This window comes from Globicephala melas, chromosome 16 (genome assembly GCF_963455315.2).
Source record: "Globicephala melas chromosome 16, mGloMel1.2, whole genome shotgun sequence".
NCBI classification, from domain to species: Eukaryota; Metazoa; Chordata; class Mammalia; order Artiodactyla; family Delphinidae; genus Globicephala; species Globicephala melas.
The window spans coordinates 18,591,624-18,609,087 of NC_083329.1; the positions used below are offsets into that span (position 1 = coordinate 18,591,624).

Sequence of the window (17,464 nt, forward strand, 5' to 3'; positions counted from 1 at the left end):
CAAAGAAAAAACCTTGAAGAATAACAACAAAGGACTTACATTACCTGAAGTCAAACCTTCGGTAATTAGGACAGTGTGGTGGTATTGGCATAAGAACAGACAAACTGACCAAAGACACAGAAGACAGTCTAGGGACATAAACACACAAAGATGCAGTCATCTGGGCTATAACAAAAAGTGAATACGCAGCACAGTAGGAAAGGCCACTCTTTTAAATTACGGGCGCTAATTCAATTGGATATCCATATGGGGAAACATGACCCCTACCACACACCACTCACAAACATCAGTTTCAGATGAACAGTTGGCCTAAATGCCGAAGGGAAAAACATAAGATTTTTATACGAAAACACAGAGAGTATTTTTATTACATTAGACTAGACAAAGATGTCTTAACCAGTATCACAAAAAGCACTAGCCAGGGGACTTCCTGGTGGTCCAGTGGTTAAGAATCTGTCTTGCAATGCAGGGGACGTTGGTTTGATCCCTGGTCAGGGAACTAAGATCCCACATGCTGTGTGGCAACTAGGCCCACGTGCCACAACTAATGAGCCTGCAAGCCACAACTAGACAGAAGCCTGTGCACTGCAGTGAAGAGCCCACATGCCACAACGAAAGATCCCGTGTGCCACAACTAAGCCCAGATGCAGCCAAAAATAAATAAATAAATATTTTAGAATATATTTTTTTAAATAGGCACTAGCCATAAAGGAAAAGATTGATAAATTACGCTACATTGCAATTGAGAACTTTTCATCAAAAGACATCGTTAAGAGATTTTTTTTAAAGCCACAGATATATGTATTTGCAATACACTTATCTAACAAAAGACTCATCCAAAATATATAAAGAAATCCTGTAATCATTAAGTAAAAGACAGCCCAATAAAATAGGCCAAAGACTTGAACAGGTGCTTCACAAAAGAGAATATCTAAATTAGCTAACGTAGATGAAAAGGGGATTGGTTTCAGTTAGTCATCAGGGAAAAGCAAGATTAAAAAGCTACAGATACCACCATGCCCCCACCAGAATGGTTACAATGAAAAAGGCAAACCATGCCAAGTGTGGGAAAGGATGTAAATCAACTGAGACTCTTACACACTGCTGCTGGTAAAAGTACAAATTAGTACAACTATGTTGAACAACCATTTAGCAGTAGCTGCTAAAATTGAACATATGCATTCCTACAACCCAGCAACTTTACTCCCAAGAACATACCCAGCAGATATGGGTACATACGTTCACCTAAACACATGTACAAGAATGTTCATCGTACCATAGTAATACCCGAAAATTCAAATAACCAGGATGTCCATCAAGAGTAAGGTGAGTATTCATAAAAATACAATTGCATGATGTTGAACCAAATAAATCAGAAACACACAAAAGTATAATTTGAAGTTCAAAAACGGGTAAAACTGATCTAAGGCATTATAAGGCAGGGTTGTGGGTAATCTGTGTCAGGAGGGCGGGTGGCATCCAAGGTGCTGATAATATTCTGTGTTTTGATCTGGAGCTGATTTGACAGGTATGTTCAGTTTGTGAATTTTCATCACGTGATACATTTATGATTTGTGTACCTTTCTAAATGTATGTTATACGCATTAATAAATTTACTGGGGGACAGAAAGTTATATACATGCCTCTAGAAGGCATGTATATAGGTTACCAAGAGAGATATGAGCACCGTCCAACACACACTTTACGGATCAAATGGCGTCCAAGAGCCTGTGTATGGGGTCAGCCAGTGGAAGCAAAACTGGGAGGAAATAAAGATCCCCAATCAGCCGGGATGTAAGGCTCTGGTTAGAACAGCTCCTTTTGGCGAGCAGTCCTTGACTCAGTCGGCCCACCTTTCCCATTTCTCTCTCTCCTTTTCCATCTCTAGTTCTTCTGCACGAGAATAGGGTTGGAGAGAGACAGCTCACATTGGACTCACTCCATCCCAAACTGTGTTTCCTAACCACCTCCCAAGTCAGGATGCCAAAGTCTAACAAGCAGCTTTCTGGGGGGAATGCAGTGCCAGGAAGACCAACACTAAAGACCAGAGAAAACAGGCAGGTCACCAATGTGTCCGCCAAAGCTCTTCATGGGATAAACAAATGTGAAAACATTGGGAAAACATGTTCTTTCTGTCAGTAAGAAACTTGAGGCCCTGTCCTTCACCCTGCTGTCAATCAAAGTATCTTGGTGATTTCATCTCAGAATAAATATACGCTCTGATGACCCTTGGGTCTTACCTGTGGACTATAAAGTCAAGATTTAAGAACAATGTGATGCAGGAAGCTTAGGGATTAATTAGGATTATCGAAATTCATCCTTAGATCACCAACTAAGCTCTGATTTAATGCCAAGTTCTTTCAAACGGGGGAATGCGCAGAACCATGTGACTGGCCTGTAGAAAACTGGAGTTGACCCTCTGTGACTCCCTTAGAACATGTGTCTTTAAAGTGTCCCCTCCATCGTCTGGCCTCCTGTGGCATTTCATGAGTCAGAATGTCCCAGGGACGGAGATACCTCCTGAGCTACCAACATGCTGGTGACCATTTTGACTCCTCACTGGGTGCTTGTTGATGTAGCTTCCTGGTCATGGTCACGCTGGGTGTTTTTCCAGACCATGCTCAGGATCAACTTCCCTGCAATGCCCTTCCAATCACCCTTTCCCCCACCCCGCCCCTTCCCATGGCACCTGTGCCCCCTAGACACAGTTCTATCACTGCAGGGCTCACATGACGGCATCATTCCTTCAGTGGCTTTCTCCCCTACTGGACTTTGACCTTTACAAGGGTGGGGACAGTAACTTATACATGTTATCCACAGCTCCCTGCACAGTACTTAGTATCTTTATTGCTCCTTCTGATAACACATGTAATACAAGGCAATATAAAATTCACATCTCAGAGAGATACAGAGTGTAGGCAATGAAACTTCCCCCAGAATCTTTCTGTCACAAGATAACCACTGCCAGTTTGGTGCGTATTTTGTCAACAATTTGTGTATCAAAAAATATAAATTATTAATAATTATAGTTTTTCCTGAAGATGAAACCATCACCTACATGCTGTTTTGCAAACTGCTTTTACCACTAAGTAGCATAAGACAGGAGCACACTTCCCTCATGAAGTACGTGGCTCTGCCTTACTCATTTTAACAGTTGCACAGTACTCCATCTTTGGGAGGTCCTATAGTTTACTTACCTACTCTTCTACGGAAGGACTTCTGCATTGTATCCATTTTCCTTGTTATACAAACAATACCACTGTAAACTTTTTTGTGCGTATCTTTTTGTGCCCACAGGGAGTATTTTTCTGGGTTACATTCTAGAACTTGAAAGTCTGGGTCCTTACCGCTCTCCTTTCCCTCTGCAGAGAACCGGTGCAGTGTCCGTAGCAAACAGTGCCCCAGAAATGATTAACTGACCAAACAATGGGAGTCAATAAAAGAGATGGTCCTAAGAATACAATTTCTGTACCACTGCTAAAGCAGCTTTTGGAAACTGGCCCCTTGTGTTGTATGTGGTCCCTTAATATACGAGGATACACATGACAAACTCCTTCCCGCTAGGCTAAAGGCAAGGTCTTATTTGAATTTGTTCAATTCAGCAAATATTTTGAGCCTACCCTAAGCTAGAAGCAGGGCATACAATTACCAGCTGTAATTTCTGGTAAAAATTTGATGACTCCTGCTAGATAAGCATCGTTACTAGCTTATTTCCCTTTATGCCTCGTTTGCTAGGAAGTTCAACACTCAGTGCTGATAAGAACTCTCTTTGGCCTCAGATTCTGCTATATGCAGTTGCCCTCCTTAGTGTTCATTGCATTGCTTTCTTACGTTTTTTTAACCCATATTTCTATAGTTCTATTGTATATGCAACTGAATTCAAATTCATGTCAAGGGGAATAACAATAACTAATTACTTTATAAAGAATTTACATGTGTCATTTCATTTAATCCTCAATTTTTAAAAGTTGTCATGAAGGTAGGACAGGGATTACCACTGTCATCTCAGATTTTCAGTAAACCGAGAATCAGGAAGACTAAGTGACTCACCCAAGACAACATGGCCAGGAAAACACAGCTTTGAGAATCTAACCGGGGTCTCATAATTTTGTAACTGAAAAAAAGAAAGAAAAATGAATTTATGCACCGAGTCAATATGAACACGCTTTACAGTGAAGTACACTCACCTTCTCTCACCCAGGCACCCACCTTCTCTAAATAAACAAATAAGAAGTTCTTGGGGGAGAGGCAGGGGAAGCAGAAGCCTGCCTCAGTATGTACCGAGACTAACAGTGCCCTCCACCATCACACACGTCACGGTCTTTAACCGTGATTTCTCACTTTGCACCACAACACAGCTATTTCTGTCTCTTATGACTCCACCTAATTATTCCAGAATCTCCCAGAAATGTTAACTCACATGGCAGAAGGAGTGAAGAGGGAGGTTGGGGGAGGGGCTTATGTAGGGAGAAGGATCAGGGGGGTGGGGAGGGGAGAGAGAGAGTAAAAGGATAGAGTCAGCCAGTGAAAGACCCTTTCCAATGTCCAAACAAAACCCTTCCTTTTCTCCTTTGCTTTGCTATTTTGATGGCTGGGAGGAGTATGCTTTTTACACTGTGGCAATACAAATAGAACTAGGCACTACATTTCACAATTTATGTAGCGGTTTCAGATCATTTTGAAAATCTATTAGAGTTGCAACAGTTAAAATTTTTTCCTCCCGGGAGAGTTTTTAGGAGGCATGGACCTGCTACCCTCCCAGCATCATGTATTTATGACCCGTATCCTGGGCATTTCACAGGCTATTAATTTGCCCTACCAGCCTCTCTGAATACTTGACTATTAATTTGCCCTACCAGCCTCTCTGAATACTTGACTCAGGGCTTTTCCCTGCTCATCTCTGGTATCATTCTTCTCTTTCCGTGGAGCTTGCTTACCTGGCTCTCCATTGACTTTTGAAACCTGTGGATCATTCTCTAGATGAGACTTCAGATGGGCTGTCTTCATCCTCTCCCTAGCTCATGACAAGCCCTGGTACCACGGTGCCTCGTGACCACTGCCTGCTGCCCCAGCTCTGTAGACTCTAGTGTCCGATGGTGATGGTTAATTGTATGTGTCAGGGTCTCTTTCACCCTCTCTCTCTCTCTCTCTCTCGTCCACTTTGAAGGGGTTTCAGACACCTATTATTCAAAGTCCAAGCTGGTGGAACAAGTGTTTGGCACTTTTGTGAATCCTGCATTGCAGCTGAAGTGGTAATGTTCTTTAGGTAAGGGACATTCAGAGTCAAGAAAAACTTGTTCTAGCAAATGGTGAAATTTCCAAAATGCATCTTTCTGGGACAGATCTGTGTTCCAAGCACAGTCTCACACATCACCTGCCTTCTCGACAGCTCCACCGGGGTGACAAAGCAGCTTCAGCTCCACAAGCGCAGAACCAAACTGGCCTTCTTCCCCACCTCCAACCGTCTCCAGGTTCCCCATCATAGAAAATGGCATTTCTGTACGTTCAAAGAAGAAATGCTGGAGTCATTCTGACACCTCCTTCTCCCTCAGTCATGAATTTTACCTGCTGGACATTTCTCCAATATATTCTTTACTCTCCCACCTCACTACCCTTTCAAACCACCATGATTTCATGACTCAGCTATAATGGCCTCCTGGCCAGTCTTCCCACTCCTCACTCTTGACTCTCTTCAATTAGCTTCAACATTAGAACGTGCTTTTAAGAACACAAACCATTGCATAAACGTTCCCATGGCTTCCTACTGCTTTTAGAATTAAGTACACAGATTTGGCTTTGGCTTACAGAGGCCTGCATAGGTCTGACCCCTGCAAATGTCTCCCCTAACATATTGGCCTTCTTTTGTTTGCTCAAATGCTCTGTGCTTCCTGCCCCAGAGCCTTTGCACATGCTGCTTGTTGATATCTGCATGGAATGCTGGGGCCCTATTCGGGGTCACTCAGCCAACCCCTCATCGTCCCTCAGGTCTCAGCTTAAATGGCACCTTCTCAGGGAAGCTTTCCTGACCCTCTGTAAAGAGCTCTCACAGCATCTTGTATTTTTTCATAGTATTTATGAAAACGTAATCATTTCTTAAATAATTTATTAAATGCCTATCTCCCCCTCCCTCATCCCAATTCCCAAACTGTAAACTCAGTGAGGGCAGAGACTATACCAGATGATATCCTACTTTCTATGTATGCAACTGTGAACAAGATAGACGCAAAGAAAAACACTCAGTAAAGGTCCTTGGGAGGACAGATGGGAAATAAAGAGGGAGAATCAGTGAGAAGGACAGTTGGTTCTGTTTTGAACAAATTTCTCCTTTATGTTTGGAATACAGGAAAAATAGTTTGACTTGAAGATGTTTTGAAGGAAATAGATGGAATAGGAATAGATGACTTGAAGGAAAGTTGTTTTTGAAGAAGTATGTGCATTTGTGTACATATAAATATCAATATATTTTATTTCTTCCTCATTACTTTAATAAGGAAATCCACAAAAATCCAACCTTAGGCTTACACTTAAAACTTGACAAAAATGGAACCCTTTGAAGGAAAGGCATCAATTAAAAATCAAGACCATGTTCAGAAAACTCAACTCACTATGGCAAACCACCATCTCCCTGGATTCCAAATAACAGGAATAAACAAAGAACTGAAGAAATCCCTCGTGTCTACTGCACTTTTTGTGTGATAATCTTCTTTTAATAACCCTTTTTTTCCCCTCTTCCAAAAACCGCACAGGTCCTTTGGGGACACTAAAAATTTTCCAGATCTTTGGTGGCATCAGTGTAGTTCTAGAATTCATTGCTGTGGGACAGCATCGAATCTGTCAACTGAAAATGAGAAATGTCCAAACAGCTGCCAGATTGGAAAGTCTGTGCAGCAGGGTTCACACCAGTCCAATGTTACCTGGGCTCAGGGCTGCCGAGGGTAATGAGACCACATGACAAACATCCAAACACATCCATTCCACAACCAGCAACCCCGCCACAGCTGTCACCCTGAGAGATCGAACACTCCTAATATACAGCTGCTATCCAAACCACCTTTGCAACTATCTTTATGTACATAACCTAAAAGTAGTACATGGCTACTTTTACCTGTTGAGGTTCAAAGAATGAGGCCTTGGGGAAGTGTCTAAAAAACATTTGGGGTCAAGCCTGGTGCCTAACTGGAAGGTCAAGCATAGTAACATAATGTTTTGGTTTTCATAATACCTCCTACATATTATCAAGGACATAGAAAGTCTCTTATCTCATTTGGCTTTTCTACAGGCACTGCCCAAAGAGGACTCCTTTTCTGCTTGCATTTCTCAAAAAATTGTCTTGAGCTGTAGCAGCATGTAAGAAAACTGCCCTTACGTTTTCCATGGAAGTAATGGACCGCCTGCATTAGAATCATAGGGTCGAGGGAGCTAGTCAAAATGCAGATTTCACAGCCCCATTCTGAACGTGAGGAAATTAAAATGAATCCACTGATGGAGAATAACAAGGGAGCCCAAGGAGGCTTCTGACAGGACCTAAAGAAGAAGAGGCACTGACCTGGGAGAAGGAGGATGCAGAGTGCTTGAGGCAGGGGAAACCAACGCAGGAAGACTACATGGGGGCATGCTTCAGAGTGGAAGGGGGGTGTAATGGGAGGTGGGTGAGAAGGAAACCAGATAGGATGGGGCAGAAGGGGCGGGCTGGGAATGGCGAGTCCTTGAAGAATCTTAAGCAGTCGAGTACCATGGGTGGTTTGTGTTTTGTAAAGACTGCTCTGATGCTGAGTGGAGAAGACATTTGGAGGGGCAAGAGACAAACTCAGAAGACCATGCAGATGTGGATGAGGCTAGTAAAAGTGGAAACAGAGAAATGTACAAGTCCCAGGGATGAGGTGGAATTGACACACACTCACAGACTGAAGGTCAGGGTAAGGGGGAGGAAATTTGGGACAACAGCCAATTTTGCAGCTTCTACAAGGGGAGAGCAGTGCCTTTTGCTCAGATGGGCAAGGCTGGGCATCAAGACGTCCCCTTGGACCTGTTCAATGTGTTGGGTCTTACCTGTAAGGTGGAGATAATTCCACCAGCCTGAATGGCTTTTGTAATGATTGGAGATAATACATGCAAAGTTCTTTAAGAAACAGTAGGAGCTCAATTAATAAAAAGTATTTTTTTAAATTAAGCATCAGAATATTTGTTGGTACACTGGACACGTTTAGGCTATAGTTCTTCCTTTTTCTTCCTAAAAACACCATTGTCTTGAAGCTAAACTGAATAATGCCCGCCACACAAATCCAACCTCAGAGATCTCGCACAGATTTTCTCTGCCTTCACCTAACTCCAATGTCCAATACCTGACACCACACACTTGATTCACTTTGTCCTACTTTGTTGTCAGGAAACATCAGAACCATAAGAATTATGTTCCCAAGGACAAGTGTGTGGACGCAGCTCATCAACTGTCAATCTCACATGCCAATGGCTTCTCTCCCCTCTTTGGTCTTACCTCTATACTTCAAGCCCACGAGTCTTCTCAAGGTTTCCCAGTACAGAGCCAACCATCACAATTTCACCACCCCTGAGACTTAAAGACGTTGCAGAGAAAATTAACCTCACCCTTCAATGGAGAGCCAAGGAGACCCTTGCCCCTGGCAATGAGACAAAGTAGGTGCTCACGGGGAAATCCCTGAAGTCCATTTTAAATGTCTTAATGTGATCAAGAATACAGCCCTGTTCACACCAGGAGAATTCAGATGGGCTCTGAGCAATTAAGCAGTTCCAAAATTGTTTGCTGGAAGAACAGGAAGAGTCACTGGGGGAGCAAGCAACACCTGATCCCCGACACTGGGTGACAGTTCAGCTTCTGTGCCTTTCATCAGATTTCGGGAAAGTAGGCTTGACATCAAAAGCCTTTGGCTGCCAGAAGAGGAGGAAAGTGAAGATCATAGCTGAAGGGACAAGTAAAGCCAGAAAAAGAAACCATTCAATAACTCCAAAGCACCTAGAAAATGACATGATTGGGGACAGAGGCTGAGAGTTCATCACATCAGCCTCAGCAAGGACCAATCAAGCCTGTCTACTCCAGGACCACAAGCACAGGGGAGTGAGTGGCAGAGTAAAGCCTTTGGAACTCTCAAGAGCCGGAGAGCTCAACCCAAAGGAAGGAGCAGTCCTCGCCAAGGGACCAAGCCATTACCATCCAGCCATAACAACCGGATGCAGGTGGAGGGGTGGCAGAGGGCAAGAGCAGGCTGGCAGAGGTGCTGCTAAAGAGGCTGCCAGCCCCTCCCCATCCATCCTGATGGAATGGACTTCCCAGCTCTCCAGGTAGATTGCCTGCATGCTGGCTTCTCTAATCAGGGAGAAGGCAAGGGTCAGGCTCAACCAACATGCAGCGTCACTGGGACTGGTACAAATGTCATTCTACGACTGTAGTCACTTGTCAAAGGAATGTGAGACAATCCCATTGTCTTCTCTCCAAAACATCTGCCATAGGGCATTTAACCCAGGCCCTGGTCACAGTGTCGTATCACCAGCATCATACTAAACAGAAGGGTGTCAATCCCATTTATAAATTATCTTCCAGCCCAAAGCCATTCAAACATTCGATAACCTTGATGATCCCCTGTCAGGACTGCAACTGTGGAAGGAAGTCAACACGCAGCAGAGTAACAGTAGAAGTAAGCCTTTCCAGCCTTTCCTTTGGTACGGCTATTACCAAAGGAGCGTGACTCGTGTCTTGTCAAATGAAGTGTGAAGAGGCAGGGGTTGAGGAGTTTTTATTTTTCATTTGATTTTTTGAGACACAGCAGGATGTAATCAGCTTATGAGTTAAACAGAGACATCTGTCTGGTTCTACTTGAGACCTCCCAGCTTGCTGTACTTAGCCCAGAGCCCTTTTTAACAATAGGATAAAGATTCGGAAATATGCATAAACACCAAAAGATGGAGAGTGGAGCCACCCCCTTTCCATTGCCCTCCCCCCACTTCCCCTCAATCACTGATTCCCCTGCTCTCTCTCCAACAGGTGAGAACTGACAGCCTGTCTACAGCCAAACTACATCTAAAGGTCATGGCACTTGGAGGGGCAAGAGGGGGAGCTTCCAGAAAAAGGAGGGAAAAAGTCCTTCAAGATTGGGGTCTTCCCTGTACTGCCCTGGTTATGGATTCCAAATACTGCTACCACTATTGGACACCAAGGGCCTGGAAGAAGTATTCAATTGGTCATTCAATGGGTATTTATTGAGCACCTACTTTGTGCCAGGCCCTTTGCTAGATGCTCAGGAGATAAAACACGATAGATATGCAAGTGACATGCAAGTGCGGGTAGAGAACAAAAATAAACCAGCTCTATTTTTAGTTTTTTAAGGAACCTCCATACTGTTCTCCATAGTGGTTGTATCAATTTACATTCCCACCAACAGTGCAGGAGGGTTCCTTTTTCAAAGAGAAAAACAAATACTGTATGCTAACACATATATATTGAATTTAAAAAAAAAAAGGTACTGATGGACCTAGTGGCAGGGCAAGAATAAAGACGTAGAGAATGGACTTGAGGACAAGGCGAGGGAGGGGGAAACTAGGGCAAAGTGATAGTAGCATCGACATATATACACTACCGAATATAAAATAGTTAGCTAGTGGGAAGCAGCAGCATAGCACAGGGAGATCGGCTCGGGGCTTTGCAATGACCTAGATGTGTGAGATAGGGAGGGTGGGAGGGAGGCTCAAGAGGGAGGGGATATGGGGACATATGTATGCATATGGCTGATGCACTTTGTTGTACAACAGAAACTAACACAGTCTTGTGAAGCAATTATACTCCAATGAAGATCTATTAAAAAAAGCACACAAATGAGAAAGGTTAGATGCAGAAAAGGTTAAGGACTATGGGGGAGACAGAGTGATGGAAGAGAGGGTCACTGGGCGCTGGGGGCTTGCTACAATAGCCAGGGAGGGCCACTCTGAGCACATGACACCTGGGGCAAAACCTGGAGGCTATGAAGAAGGCAGGTTTCAGCAAAGGGAGCAGAAAATGTATCACTGGCGTCAGTAGGCATAGCGATGGAGCCATTCCCAGCCATGCAAGGTGAAAAGAGACAACAGACAGATGTAAGGAATTACTCACAGGGCAGTTCTGACTCATCCACATGCATGGCACTGTGCGCACTTGTACACGCATATTTGCATATAAGACGTCCCTTGTTCCTTCCACGGCTAGAGCGCCCATCTGGCTTCATTTAGCAAGCCCAAGGCAGATCCAGAGCATGTAAATAAATGGCCAGATGAATCTATCAACCCAGTTCACAGGCCACGGAAAACCATCCTGCACTAACAACAGGGCTTCCTGCTCTTCTGCACTCTGAGGGTAGCATCACCTGATGCTCCTGTTGTATTAGGGAAACCTACTGGGCATGCACGGAGAGCAAGGCACCTTTCCTCCAAACGCTCTGGAGCAGAGACAGAGCTCCCTCACATTTTACAGTGAGCTTGGGGCTGGATTTATGCTGGGTCATTGTGCCCCATTAAGGTTGCCATGGTTACACCAAGCCCGTGTTACCTGGACTTTTGATGTGCTGGTTGCAGGGGCAACAGCTGCTTTGCTTCTTCTGTAATTTGCCAGGAAAGTGGCAGAGAGGCTCGAGGTAGAAATGCTGGATAGGACCCCAGGGTTTAGAGAGACTGCAGGTGGACAGGGCACACCCCCTTCCAATGAAAAAGCAAGGCTCTTCCCTAAATCCACTAGCCTGTGAACGCCAGCAGGGCAGGGACCCAGACTGATAAATCTTAGTCTCCCCCAGCACTTAAAACAAGACCTGGCGCATAACAAACTCTCAATAAGCGTGACTGATTCATTTTGTGGCAAGGGAAATATTCCTAAAAGAATTCAAACGAAGAATCTACCTCGGGCACTACCTTCTTTAGAAGTCAAGGGGTAATGAAGAGGTTACAAGGAAAACTATGTGGCTCTCACTGCAAACTGGAGATCCCAGCGAGTGAAATTTCTCCACATAAGGGAAAGGCTCTGAAGACGTGGGAAGGGAGGCAAGTCAGTGTCAGCCTTCCGAGAAGCAGACAACAAGACAGCGTTAGATGAGCAGAGGTTTATTTAGGGGAAATGCCTGTAAAGGATAAAAGGGGAGGAAGCAGGAGGGGAGAGAAGAGCCTTCAGACCATGATGCGGGCCTAACCCCCAGGAGAGGAGGCGGTGTGGGGGGGAGGGAGAGGGGGTGGGGGGAAGGAAAATTAGACTTCAGGGCAGCTCCCGGAAAGCCTTGGCCAGGCTGATGGAAAGGCTCTGAGAAAAGGCTGTCTGTTAGAAGAGTCCCACGCTGAGGAGGAATGGCCAACTCTAGTGACCCTGCTGCACTCAGTCAGGGGCCGGGTGGACACAGGGGAAATGTGGTCGCACCATGAACATGGCGGGGAATCGAAAGGCAGGCAGCTGAGGCTGTGCAGCAGCTGTGCCCCAGCAAGGAGATCCGAGCAGGGCACCTCCATGACCCCCCAGAGTGGGGGGATATTTGGGGTGGGAAGGGGAGTCTGGAATCAACATGGCTGGAGGCGTGGGGAATGTCTTCAGGCCACAGAGGCAAGATGAGGAGGTGGCTGGGAGGCTGTGCCTATCCTGGCTGGTTGCCTGCCAGTGTGTGCTCTGCCCTTCCTGCTGAAACCCAGAAACACCCTAGACTCCCGTGCAGCTGGAAGCGGCCATGTGACCCAATTCTGCCTGGAGAGATGGAAGTATGGAAGCAGAAACCTGCTGGATGTTGATAAAAAGGGACCAGCTAACTGGCAACGTGACATGCTCTCCTCTCTTCCCCTCCTTCCTCCAGAATATGGACCTGAGGCCCGCAGGGGAAGCAGTCCTCTCGCTACCATGACATGATAAGCCTGCGCATGAAAGCCATGTGCTAGAGATGGCAGAGCACGAAGACAGAGGAAGCCAGGAAAACCTCCACCAAGGTGGAGCTGCTGCCCGTGGGAAGCCCACCTCCAGAATCCTTGTTATAAGAGAAAAATAAACTCCCATGGGATTAAGCCCTGTGAGTCAAGCTAGCACTCCCTGCAGCCAAGCCCAAGTCCCAAAATAATCCGGAGGAGATGCAGACGGAGAGTGAGCAATGGGACTCCTTGTCCTTGGACGAGACGTTCAGTGAAATCCCCTCCCCGATGCCTTTGGAGAGCCTTGGCAGGGTCAGAGAGGGGCTTCTGGAGGGAGGTGGGCATGAGAGAGTTGCTCCGTGTTTAAAGCATGCATAGGGCAAGAGAAGAGGCTGTCCAAAAGAAGCAGTCACCTGCACTATAAATGAACGACTCCCAAACCCTGCCTCACTTAGTTTACAATCTAAGTGAGGGGAAAAAAGCACAGAAATTCTACCATAATCTAAACATTAAACTAAACATTAATCTTTACATTCTGTGGCTTCGTCCCCAGGCCACTCTTACCCCCATGCCCACCACCCATGACAGACATCAGCAACAGTCTCAGGACTTTCCCCTTTGGGCCTAGGGAAGGCCTGGCATCCTCCCTGGCCTCAGGCAGCCCCTACCACTCAGGTGAGGTTGGCCCTTGAAATGAGACCTATTTACCTGGCTGGATGTCATCTGCAAACTTGAAGATTTTAGGCCACGGAAAAGAAAGCTGCAACATGCTTTTTCCTCTCAACAGACTTAAGTAAGACGATTTCCCCCTAGGGATCCCCAGAATATGATTTGCCTTTCAGATACCGGTAAACATGAAACAGGCACCCAAACCCACCCACCTCTTTGTGGCTCATATTAGAAAGTGATCCAAGTGATCCAGTCCTTCCTCTGGTCACCAGAGGGGGAACTCCTGCTTCTGAAGCTCTGGGAGGAGGGCTAGACCAGGGCAATCACCGTGACAAACACTGTACATTCTCAGTGATGGAAAAGATTTCCAGGCCACACTTCACTTGTCACAATATCAATCTCAGAATGTTAGCAAAGACGTTCACTTACCATCACTGCTCCGTGGGTCAAGCACTGGAAATCTGATCAGTTCTGTGTTCTATGAAGGCATGGCTCATGGTCCAGAAAGTTAATTAAGGCCTCCAAAGGAAACAGAAAATTCCAGTCTTTAAAAAATGAAACCAACTGCCCTCCCCTCCCCTCACATCCCCAGGAAACTCACCTGGAATCAATCTTCTCATCTAAGTGCAAGTTCCACAGCCTTTTCCAATTGTCACAACAAGAAGAAGTTCCCCATGGACTTTTTCAGTTTTTCTTCAATCTGGAGGGAAAAAAAATGATTAATAATCATGTAATTACATTTCCAATTCAATGACCATTATCACTGGATGGGACCACCTCGGGGCTTCAAAGATGAAGTCCATCTGACAGTGAAGAGTTTAGTAAAGGGGTGTCCCTGGTGATGAGGGGAGGCTTCATGAGAATCACAGTCACCACCTGGTTATATGATTGGAGTCCTACCCTTTTGCACTTTTTTCTTTTTTGTTGGGGGGTGGGGTGCAGAGCAAACAAAAGACAGAGTATTTATTTGGGAAACAATAGTTTCAAAATTATCCTGAAACCAGAATCTATGGGCCAGAATTCACCCCCTAAGCAAATGAGTGAGGTCCTCATTAATTGCTCACTTATTAAATAAAACTTTTAATTAACTGACTGTGTAGTGTTTTCCCACATTTCCATGATAAGAATCACCTGGAGTGCTAGAGATTGATTCCATTAACTAATACATGGGGCCTGGGATGGGCCAGTAATTTGGAAATTTTAATTTTACAAATACTTCCAGGTGATTTTAATGATCAAGGAAATTTGGGAAACACTGATGAAACGTGCTTTTCTGCTTTCTTTGCAGATTTTAAGTCTTGAACACCTGGTCCCAGAATGACTCAGTGAAAAGTCTTATCCAGTCCAGCTCTAGGAAAGGAAAGTAAGTCTTCTGAACATTTGGTTCGTTGATTCCTAGAAGACACTGTTTCTCATCTCCATTTCCGGCCCAGCTCTTCTAGATCAGGTTTTTCCTTGAGTTGAGGCATGGCAGTCCAGTCATTTTTAAAGAGTGGTTTCTTATTAAAGGATTATCACATTTAATTAAATAACCTTTTCTTGCTTTTGTCTTGTTCCCTTTTCCCCTGAAACTTCTGTTAAGAAGTTAGGGTGCTTTGTATAGACTCAATATTCTGGCCTTTCCACCTTAAATATCATACTGACGACCCCCTGTATACCAGCCTGGATCTCATTGTTCTCTTTAACAGGTCCCACTCCCTTTGGCGTCCCGGTCAAGATAATATCTCCTTCTTCAAGTTCATTATCTTCGAAACGTAGCTGATGGTATAGGAGGATGGAAAAAAATCATGAAGGATATTTCACCCGCCTGCCTGAGTTAGCCATTGACTTTGAGCCAGAGCTTCAGGCTTTGAGGGTCAGGAATCTTCTCTTTGGGCACCAACACTCTGACAGGGCAGGAGGCCGTGGAGCTCTCGGCCTGAGTCGCAAGCAGCCCCTTCTTGCACTCTTCCTGCATGTCCCTGGTGGTCTCGTCCAAGCACAGAGCGTAGCCGGCCACGCAGTCCACGACCGCGGCCTCCCGGCCGGCGCAGAACCGCTTGCGCATCACCACCCCCAGCTGGAGCTCGTGGTGCAGGCTATACGCGTAGGTGGGCACGAGGACCCGCGAGCGCAGGCAGTGGAGGCTCCGGGGAAGAGCTCCGGCTGGCTTTCTCTGCAGGGCTGGCTTTCTCTGCAGGGCGCTCTGCATCTCCCCGACAGGGGCCGCGCGGCTCCTGCCCGAGCACACGATGCTCATCCCCCACCCTCAGGAGCGGGACGGCGGCCTGGCGGCTGCCGCGCTCCTACCCGTGGCCCCCGGAGTCACGTGGACTCTGCCTGGCCGGCCATCGGACGCCTACAGCTGCCCAGAGAGGACCGACTACCTCGGAGCGCTGTCCCCCGACTCTGACCTCGGTGCCTGGGAGTCGCGGTGCGAGTCCCCTTGGGAGCCGCTGTCTGGTGGCTCCCTGTGCGCTGCCCGGCCTGGGGACGCAGCCTGGTCCCCGGAGAGAGGCGGAGGCTCCGGCGCAGCTCTCCAGCCGACGCTGCCTCTCAGGTGGCCCTCAGCAGCCCCACACCGGGCCTGCAGACTTTTTCTGAGAAGAAACCCACGTGAGGGAGTGGCATGGACATATATACACTACCAAGTGTCAAATAGAGAGCTAGTGGGAAGCAGCCGCATAGCTCAGGGGGATCAGCTGGGTGCTGTGTGACCACCTAGAGGGGTGGGATAGGGAGGGTGGGAGGGAGACGGAAGAGGGAGGACACGTATGCATATGGCTGATTCACTTTGTTATAAAGCAGAAACTAACACACCATTGTAAAGCAATTATACTCCAGAAAAGATGTTAAAAAAAATAAAAGACCAAACTTACCTCTCTTAAGCTGAACAGACGAAATTAGGAAAAGAGAGGCAGACAGGAGCTGGTCCCATAGAAAATGTGCCTAAGAGAAGGTGGTCCAAAAGGCAGGCTGCTGTGCTCTGCTCTCCCTGCGCCACTCCTCAAGGCTCCTGCCAGCACCCACACGGCTAAAATACCATCTCCAAGCCCAGAAAGCCTCACTTCCGGCTTGAACGCCCAGCTCCCTCATCAGGACTTAAATATCCTAGTCATTTGCCCCACCTGCTTAGTTCAGGTAGTAACTGCCCATCACTGACTTACCTCCTTCACAACCTCCGCTAAGCTGTGTCACCTGTGCCGCTATCTAGTGGGAACTCCTGTGTGTTAACCTGGCAAAGCAACAGCCCCAGTTACTCAATCAAACACTAGTCTAGGTGAAAGCATCTGTAGATAGGATTAAAGTCCATAATCAGTTGACTTTAGGTAAGGGAGATGATCCCAGATGATCTGGATGGATCGATTCAATTAGTTCAGACACCTTGAGAGCCGAGGTTTCCCAGAAGCAGAAGGAATTCCCCCTGTGGAAGCAGGTTCAGCCCAGCCTGCCCTCCCTGACCACCCACCTATGGATTTCAAGCTCACCTAGCCAGACCCACACCTATGTGAGCCCCTTGCAATAAATCGCCATACATATCTCCTTCTGCCTCTGTTTATTTGGTTGAACCCTGACTGACGCATATGACACATCTAATTAAGAAGGTTTTCTTTCAACCCACTCACCTTATTTTACTAAAAGAAACGTACTTTGTGCACAAAATGTATGTGCCTATCGTAAGTAGAAAACCAGTGCCACCTGCCATAATGGAAGGAAACCATAAAGATAAATACAATAAAAACAAAAGCAGTGCCATGGAATTCCAGCTGGATGCTACTGCCTGCCAAAGGCGCTGAGCGTGAGGCCCATCCTGCTAGTGTCAGAAAGAAAATGAGAGAGTGGTGATTTGGTGCTGGGATGTGCTTCCATCAAGGACAAAGTCTTGGGGAGATGCTGACCAGAAGGACTGATAGAGAACAGGGGACGGAATACACTTCTCACC

At 46.2% G+C, this 17,464-nt stretch overlaps 1 protein-coding gene and 1 long non-coding RNA gene across 3 annotated transcripts; both read right to left on the reverse strand.

The window, feature by feature from the left end:
* Positions 1 to 5,064: 5,064 nt before the first annotated feature.
* LOC115844960 (uncharacterized) lies at positions 5,065 to 16,517 on the reverse strand. 2 transcript variants are annotated; one of them, XR_009559372.1, is made up of 4 exons: positions 16,401 to 16,517; positions 14,144 to 14,242; positions 13,972 to 14,061; positions 5,065 to 5,497 (listed from the first exon to the last, which is right to left on the reverse strand). It is a non-coding gene; the product is annotated as an uncharacterized lncRNA (long non-coding RNA). The 2 variants fall into 2 exon arrangements; XR_009559371.1 differs by lacking the exon at positions 16,401 to 16,517 and adding an exon at positions 15,936 to 16,044.
* LOC132593298 (oxaloacetate tautomerase FAHD1, mitochondrial-like) lies at positions 15,359 to 15,781 on the reverse strand. The gene has a single exon (XM_060286666.1). It carries the CDS (start codon positions 15,779 to 15,781, stop codon positions 15,359 to 15,361), a length of 423 nt encoding a protein of 140 aa, XP_060142649.1.
* Positions 16,518 to 17,464: the final 947 nt, after the last annotated feature.

Bases quoted from the DNA above. Each gene is read 5' to 3' on its own strand.
- LOC132593298 (XM_060286666.1), bottom strand. From the start codon at position 15,781: ATGAGCATCGTGTGCTCGGGCAGGAGCCGCGCGGCCCCTGTCGGGGAG.